Source organism: Myodes glareolus, chromosome 5, assembly GCF_982192425.1.
Source record: "Myodes glareolus chromosome 5, mMyoGla1.1, whole genome shotgun sequence".
Taxonomy (NCBI): Eukaryota; Metazoa; Chordata; class Mammalia; order Rodentia; family Cricetidae; genus Myodes; species Myodes glareolus.
In genome coordinates this window covers 14,464,168-14,472,941 of record NC_142030.1, presented here as the reverse complement: position 1 = coordinate 14,472,941, position 8,774 = coordinate 14,464,168, and the positions used below count along the sequence as shown (strand labels likewise).

Below are 8,774 nucleotides of genomic sequence, written 5' to 3'. Positions count from 1 at the left end.
CGGTGATGCACACCCGTCAGCGTGTGTATGTGTGTGCATACACATGTATGTGTGTGTGCATGCATGTGTGCGCACGTGTATGTGTGTGAGATGTGTGTGGGGTGTGTGTATGCGCATGTGTAAGTGTGTGTGGTGTGTGTGTGTGTGTGTAAAGGCAGGAGGACTGTCACAAAGTTTGGGGCCAGCCTGACCTAGGCTTGTTTCCCAAAATTTCAGCCCAGCCAGGGCTACATAGGTGACATAGTAATATACATTTAATAAAAATCAGCAGCTGGAGAAAGTGAAAGTGACTCTCCTTTTCCCAGGAATTCTTTCCCCACCAAGCAGGACTCTGACGCTGTCAGATAACCCCAACAGGCGTGAACAGTATTGTTGAGTGGTGGTGGCCCCCAGACAGAAACCCTGGCCTGTGTGTCTTCCAGACAGCTCTTTGTACCCTTTCTAGACAGCCCCTCCTCGGGGGCTCAGGGCCTTGTCTGGTGTTGAGCTCCCAGGAGGTCCCAGGGGTGTGACCTTTCTTGTCCTTCCTCCCTGCCCCCCACCCCAGGGCCAGCTATAAAGAAAGCCAGCACTAGCTCTCAGCAGGCCATCTAGGACCCAAGAGCTTTTCGGGGCACTTTAGGGACCACATACCCAATATCCACAGTTCCTCCTGGGCAGCACCATGCAGTCCCTGTGGCTTTGCTGGGTCCTAGGGGTGCTGCCCCTGGCTGGCCATGGGGCAGCTGTGACCGAGGAGCAGGTCCTGGTCAGGCTACTGCAGCAGCTGAAGCTCAGCCAGGCTCCCATCCTGGACAGGGTGGACGTGGAGGGGATGGCCATCCCTGCCCACGTGAAGGCCCAGTATGTGACCCTGCTACAGCGAAGCCATGCTGACCGCTCCCGAGGCAAGAGGTTCAGCCAGAATTTCAGAGGTGAGCTCTACCTACTATTCCCGGTCTCTTGAGGGGGTAGACTGAGCATGCCCATTCTGGGGATGTCAGTGGACCCTTTCTTTGTGTGAACTGCACACAAAGGTGGGGGGCTTAATCTGAGGAGTGGTGAAATGTAAACATGGCCTTGGAGGGTGGCCGGGTCTAGGCCCCAGGCTCTGGCTGTGCACTGAGGATTGTCACTCTCGGGCAGGAGGAGGTAGATTAGGTTGGAGTAATGCACGAGACCCAGACCCAGAGACGAGGAGGAGAGCATGGAAAAGCAGAATTTTAGGGTATGTGTAGGGTGTAGTAAGTACTAATTCTTCTGGAAGCAGTGGTATGACTCCCTGGGGTCACCATCTCAGACCACCTGGTACAGTGGCCAACTGGGTTTTCTACTATGAACATCGAAGTGAGTGATGGGTTGAAACAAGCAAACAAGCCAGCATCCTGAGAATGGAGGTAGCCAGTCGTTGAGATGCAGGGGCCTAGATGGTAGCCTTTCCCCTAAGGACTGGGACCAGACCTCAAGACACAGCCAGACCCAAGGCCAGGCACTTGTGAGGACCCGATTCTTTACAGCTCCATGAGTTCTAGGTCCCAGAGCTCTTTGTGCTTGGTTGGGATTTTAAATAACTGGAGATTTTAAATAACTGGCTTTGTACCAGGGGCATAGAATGGAGAAGTCTGTCCCAGCCAACTCCCAGCCCAGTGGTCCTGCCATCCTAGAGGTCTCCTGGTTTCTGTAGAAGCCAGGCTGACTCTGTCCATGTCCACAGAGGTGGCAGGCAGGTTCCTGGTGTCCGAGACCTCCACACATTTGCTAGTGTTTGGCATGGAGCAGCGGCTGCCGCCTAATAGCGAGCTGGTGCAGGCTGTGCTGCGGCTGTTCCAGGAGCCGGTCCCCAGAACTGCTCTGCGGAGGCACGAGAGGCTGTCCCCACACAGTGCCCGGGCTCGGGTCACCATTGAGTGGCTGAGAGTTCGTGAAGATGGCTCCAATCGCACCGCCCTCATCGACTCCAGGTATAGGGTGTAGGTGTGTGTGTGTGTGTGTGTGTGTGTGTGTGTGTGTGTGTGTGTGTGTGATGTGGGGGAATTGAGCTCTGCTCGGCCCTGCTGGGGGAGGGGAGCAGCAGAGGATGGGCTGGGGACAGGACGGGACTGGAGACTCCTCTACTAGTAGACTAGAGACAGTCTCCCAGTCCCCTCGCCTGACGCGCAGCTGTGTCGCAGGCTCGTGTCCATCCACGAGAGCGGCTGGAAGGCCTTCGACGTGACGGAGGCAGTGAACTTCTGGCAGCAGCTGAGTCGGCCGAGGCAGCCACTGCTGCTGCAGGTGTCAGTGCAGAGGGAGCATCTGGGCCCGGGGACGTGGAACGCACACAAGTTGGTCCGTTTTGCTGCTCAAGGGGCGCCGGGCAACGAGGGGCGGGGCGAGCCCCAGCTGGAGCTGCACACGCTGGACCTCAAGGACTACGGGTAGGCTGGGGGTTAGGTAGCCTGGGGTACAATAGAGTCATCCTTCCCAGGTGTCTTGGGCCGGCTTAGGGGTGGGTTGTGTAGGCTATCCCAGGAGATGACCCATTCCTATCCACAATAGTTCCTAGTGGTGCGTTTAGAAACGGTATTAGTCAAACACATTATCATAACAGTCTGTATTCACTCTTCCCTTTATAAGTCTTTGAGAATTTTATCTTGAGCTATTTTAAATTTAGATTTTTTTTTTCAAGCGACAAGTTAGGTATATTTGGAGCAGACAAGGCTGCATTGCCTTGTGCATCTTGGGTCCTTAAACTAGTTTCAATAACCATGGATCCAAAAATACTAAAAACAAAACAAAACATCTTATTAAGCATACACTTTAAACATTTGTATTTGCTATTTCTCTCTCTCTCTCTCTCTCTCTCTCTCTCTCTCTCTCTCTCTCTGTGTGTGTGTGTGTGTGTGTGTGTGTGTACTTGTGTGCATTCAGAAATCAGAGGACAGCTTTGTAGGGTTTGTCCTGCTCTTTCTCGGCTATACGGGTTCCAGGAACCCATCCAACTCGGGCCTTCAGTCTTGCATGGCAGGCACTTTACCTGCTGAGCTATCTTGCCTGCCCCACATATGCTTTTTTTTTTTTTTGTTAAAAATATTTTTATTGCTGGGCAGTGCTGGTGCAGGCCTTTAATCCCAGCACTGGGGAGGCAGGCGGATCTCTGAGTTCAAGGCCAGCCTGGTCTACAGAGTGAGTTCCAGGACAGCCAGGGCTGTTACACAGAACAACCCTTAGTAAGCAGTAGATGGCTTTATGTTCTCTAGCCGTGTTTCTTTATTTGTTCTTTATTCTTCTGATGCCTTAAGAAATGGATGGTAAGTCTCCTCAGAGGCTCCTGACCTTGGCTCTGTCTGTCAGGTGACTTTTGGCCTCTCATCCCCCACAGAGCTAAAGGCAACTGTAACCCTGAGTCCCCAGTGACAGAAGGCACCAGATGCTGTCGCCAAGAGATGTACCTTGACCTGCAGGGGATGAAGTGGGCTGAGAACTGGGTTTTGGAACCCCCAGGGTTTCTGGTCTATGAGTGTGTGGGCAGCTGCCTGCAGCCACCAGAATCCCTGACCATCAAGTGGCCGTTTCTGGGGCCACGGCAGTGCGTTGCCTCAGAGACGACCTCCCTGCCCATGATTGTCAGCACGAAGGTGGGAGGCAGGACCAGGCCCCAAGTGGTCAGCCTGCCCAACATGAGGGTGCAGGAGTGTAGCTGTGCCTCTGACGGGGCTCTCATACCCAGGGGGATCGATCTGTAGTCCCTGCACAGCCACGCTTTGACACTTAGTGAGTTAACTTGTCCTGACTCAGTGCCCACATTTCACCTTTGCCCCACAGTCTTCCCTGTCATGGCTGCCTTATCCATCACCCAGTCTAAGCACTTACATGAGTGAATACTGTCATCCCACCCGACACCCTGGCCCACTTAGCAGAGGACATGGCGGCGGACAGGTTGCCAGCTGAATCTGTTTTCTGGCCAATTCTCAGCTAATTGTGCAACAGAACCCTATGGAGCAGGGGAATCCTCTAATTTACTCTATCACGTGGTGATATTTAAATTCATTTAAACCAAACAAAGCAAGCAGAAAAATCCCAGACAGCCCCAGATAGGAGGATATCTAAAAAAGAGCCTCCTCAGTACTATCACATTCTAGACTCTCTTATTTCCTTTGGGGCAGGGTCTCAATATGTAGCTCAGAATGGCCTCAAACTCAAATACACCTCTCTCTGCCTCCCAAGTGCTGAGTTAAAGGCATGCGCCACCACATTCTGCCCCTTCTAGATGTTTAAAAACACACCGTGGCCAGGCGGTAGTGGTGCAATCTTTTAATCCCAGCACTCAGGAGACAGAGACAGGAGGATCTCTGAGTTTAAGGCCAGGCCGGTCTACAGAGCTAGTTCCAGGATAGCCAGGGCTACACAGTGAAACCTTGTCTCTAAAATCCAGAATACAAAACAAAACCACCACCGCCACCAAAAACCAAAACAACAACGACAAAACCCCACTGTTGTGGTCTTTGTTCTAAGAGCACTAAGAGGAAGAAGAAGAAGAGCTACAGGTTGGGACACTGGTCAGGAAATCAAACACTTAGCTTCCGGGCAGAGCTGACCACAAGCAGGGTCTCAAGGCTGCGGAGAAGCCTATGGGTTACTGTGTTAGCTTAAAAAGGAGTGGTGGTCTCCAGCTCTGAGGCTTCATTGCCCCCGGGAACAGATGGCCCCCAGTATTGTGTGCTATTGCAGTGTTAGCGTGACCTGGGTGTGTTGAGCGTTCCCATCTATCTTAGAGAATAGCATGAGTAAGTATGTGTGCTAACAGGATACTTTGTTTGTATTTAGCAAAAATCAATTGAACATAGATTATCTGAAGGAACAAAATTAAAGTGATGTCTCACTCTGTGTGTCTGTGTCATTTCTAGTACCCTTCACTAGAGGATGATGGGGAACCATAGCAAACATGCTTGGAGGATAAGGGGACAATCAAAGATTCCCAGTTTTGGAAACTTGAACACTGCACTAAGTTTAAATTCCCCATGTGACTCTTATTAAAAAATATTATATTGAACAATTATATAAACTTCCTCTTTAGAAAGAACTTGATCTTTGCAATGGAGATGCAGGTGATAGTTACGTGGTAAGCAAGCATTTACTGGGCTAGGCAATAGCATGTATATATCACATGTTTGGTCATGCCCAAGTTAATTATCCCCCAAAACGAAACTCCACAGAACCAGATTCCAACGTAAAGTGCAAGAGGGTTCTTAATATTCAAACTCGAGTTTGTACCACACCTCCAGCACCCAACGCAGTGGGTGAAGGAAGTGTAGCCCCCGAGTCACGAAAGGGGAGGACTTTTAAAGGGGAAATGCCATGATCGAGGGAGTTCATGTCCTGTCGGCTTGGGATTGGGTAAGGCGGACATAAGGTAAGGTAGTTTCTGAAAGCATTGGTCAGTTTTTTGGGTGTAAAAACCCTAATAAAGAGCCATTAGTAACTGACAAGGTGTCTTCAAGGACAGGATGCCTCCTAGGAACATCTGGACCTCATTAAATTTTATGGCCCTGCTCCCTAGCTCCTTAATTGGCTGTTTTCAGGGCATCCGTTCAAATTTCTGCTATTGCTGCACATTTCTGGAGCTGAGCTCAGCCCCTGCTCATTATACGGCTTAAGATGAAGCCCTTCTTTAAAATGGAGTTTGCAAAGTCAGGGCCTCACAGCATCACTTGTAACTAAAGGCAGGTGTGGTGGTGATGCCCACATTTAATCCCAGCACTCAGGAGGCAGAGGCAGGTGGATCTCTGTGAGTTTGAGACCAGCCTGGTCTACAAAGCAAGTTCCAAGACAGCCAAGGCTGTTATAAAGAGAAATCCTGCCAAAAAAAACTATAAACAAACAAATAAATCCTTGTAACTAACGCATAGAGATTAGTCCTTTGAATCTTGGATAGAGTTACTAAGACGCCATTATTATGTACGAGACTAGAAAAAAAAATTATCCTTGGGGATCTTCCAGAGGACCCATATTTGATTCCCAGCACTCAGATGGTAACTCACATCTGTCTATACATTTCCACAGGACCCAGCACTGGCTTCTGGCCTCTGTGGGTTCTGGGCATGCATGTGGTGCACAGATATACATGCACACACATTACCCATACACATTAATGGAAATAATTTTGTAGCCATCCTTCTACAGTTGGTTAGTGAGAACATCAGAATCCTTGGTAAGAGCAAGGACAGAGTATGGATTAAATATACTTTTCCTGTCTGGTTTTGTTTGTGTCTTGGTGGGTTGGCGTCTAAGTCATCTCTAGAGATTTAACACTAGGTGGCGCTCTGAACCCAGGTTTGCAAGTGACCTCTGCTATTTGTGAGTTGGCGGGCAGAGGATTGGGCCCTTTCCATGACAAGCAGAACTTGTCAGAATCTTTGGTTTGTCTGCATTTCCTAATTTGGTATGAACAGATATTTCTTTTATATTTATACAGGAAAAAAATCACAAAAATATTTCTTTTTTCGAGACAGGGTTTCTCTGCGTAGCTGTGGCTCAAAACTATTTCTTGAGAGAAAGAAACAAATACAGGCAGTAAGCCAGATCCCGTTAGAAGTGGGACTTTTTTATTTTTCAATTTTCTATTTGTTTGTATAGTTTTTTTTTTGAGGCAGGGTCCTATGTTATGTAGGTATGACCTTGACCATTTGATTTTCCTGCCTCAGACTTTTCTTCTTCTTCTTTTTTTTCATTTGCCTCAACCTCTTGGGAGTTGAGATTATAAGTCTGCATGGGCATCATACCTGGCTAGAAATTGAGCATAATTCTATATTTTTTTTACTTGTCCTGAGCTAGGGGTTGTAGCTCAGTGGTAGATTATTTACCTAGCATACACAAAGCCCTGGGTTTCATCCTCAGACAATGCAGAGGAATAAAATAACAGCTGGGCATAGTGATAGAATGAAATAAAGAGAAGACGAGCTGGTTGTGGTGGCACACGCTGGTAAGATTTGCTGAAGGAGGCAGAGGCAGGAGGATCACAAATTTGAGGCTGGCCTGGGCTATACATTTTGCTGGGTGGTGGTGGTGCACACCTTTAATCCCACCAGTCGGGGAGGAGGCAGAGACAGGCTGATGAGCCCTGTGAGTTCGAGGCCAGCCTGGTGTACAGTGTGAGTTCCAGGACAGGTGCCAAAGATACAGAGAAACCTTGTCTTGAAAAAAAACACCACCACCACCACCACAACAACAATAACAACGACAAAAGAAAGAAAGAAGGAAAGAAAGAAAGAAAGGAAGGAAGAAAGAAAAACGAATAAAACCAACCAGTAGGACAGCTCAGTGGGTTAAGGACCTTGTCATCAAGCCTGAGGCCTGAGCTGAACTGGCGATGCTTTGTAGATCAGGCTGGTTTCTGATGGTTTCCGTGACCTCCAGTACGATTATAGACATCACTCCATCCAGAGGACTACATTTATGTTATCAGGCTTGCTAGGGCAAGTGCCTTTGACTCCTGAGCCGTCTCCCTGGACCATGTAACATTAATTTAGTAGGCAATCTTCACATTATTGTGACGAGATCCCAGTGTGGAGCCCTAAAACTGAGATTTCTTGGATTCTAGTTTGTGGCTTTTTGTTTTGCTTTGTTTGCTCAGGTTGGTCCTAAACTCCAAACTTCAGTGGACCAGTCTTCTAAGAAATGCCAGTCTTCTCAGGAGCAGAAACTACCTGCCTACCAACTGCCTTCTTGGTTATGCATTGTGCAGGAGGGAGCCAGTCCTTCATGCATGCTGCCCACTGAGCTATATCATCAGCCCTCAAACAGTAAATTGGAATTTTTAATTCATTTTTTTCAAGATTTATTTATTTATTGTGTACAGTGTTCAGCCTCCTTGTATGCCTGTAGGCCAGAAGAGGGTACCAGATCTCATTACAGATGGTTGTGAGTCACCATGTGGTTGCTGGGACTTGAACGCAGGACCTCAGGAAGATCAGCCAGTGCTCTTAACCTCTGAGCCATCTCTCCAGGACTTAAATCATTTTTTTTTAGACAGGGTTTCTTTCATCATATATCCCAGACTGGCCTGAACTCTCAATCTTCCTGCCTTGGCCTCCCGAGGGCCGCAATCACAAGATCTGCATAACTGGTCCCTGCTTCTTGCTGAATTGTTCTTACAAAAACATCAAGATTATAAAAATGTATTTTAAAATGTGCCTCACTGTGTAGAAAAAAGAAATATAATGCTATTCTCCAAAAATGTCATTGGTTCTCCTTAGGTGGTGACACTGAAGACATGTTGGGGTGTAGGTCAAAGGTGAGCCATTGCCCGCTCTGTGCAAGGTCTGAATGCCATCCCCAGTACTATAAACGGAAAAGGATAGCTTTTCTACTGAACCTAATTGCCAATTTTTGTGTTATAAACATGGATACCCATGTAATAAAGTGAGGAGAGGGAGGGTTGAGTGCTGGAGACTTGCCATCTGCTTAGCTGGGGGCAGCTCAGTAGTCTGTTCTGTTGCCTGGACCACCCAGTTCTCAGAAAGGGGCTGGCCTGTTAGCGAAGGATAAGACAGGAGGAAAGCCCTGAGGCCCTGATAAAATAATGAAGCCTCTCGTCAGACTGCAGGAGCAGGAGAACACAGAAAGGAGAGGTGGGAGGAGACTGAACTGGCTCGACTATTGGCTGGGAGAATAAGAAGGGGGGGGGGTGCACCCAGGGAGGAGGTGAACTTAGAGGCTGGGAGTCCAGGAAGGGAAAAGCAGAACACCCATGAGACAGATGCCAGATTGGCAGTATGGCATGGTCAGGCTGGGGCCATTCTGGAGGGCGTGTCTCA

General features: G+C 48.5%; 1 protein-coding gene across 1 annotated transcript; it reads left to right on the top strand.

Annotated features, from left to right (window-relative positions):
• The first annotated feature begins 330 nt into the window (after positions 1 to 330).
• On the top strand, positions 331 to 4,845 carry LOC125402014 (left-right determination factor 2). Its single transcript, XM_087905972.1, has 4 exons — positions 331 to 914; positions 1,694 to 1,940; positions 2,151 to 2,396; positions 3,341 to 4,845. The coding sequence occupies exons 1-4, from the start codon at positions 665 to 667 to the stop codon at positions 3,702 to 3,704; spliced, it is 1,107 nt and encodes a 368-aa protein (XP_087762098.1). The 5' UTR covers positions 331 to 664; the 3' UTR covers positions 3,705 to 4,845.
• Positions 4,846 to 8,774: the final 3,929 nt, after the last annotated feature.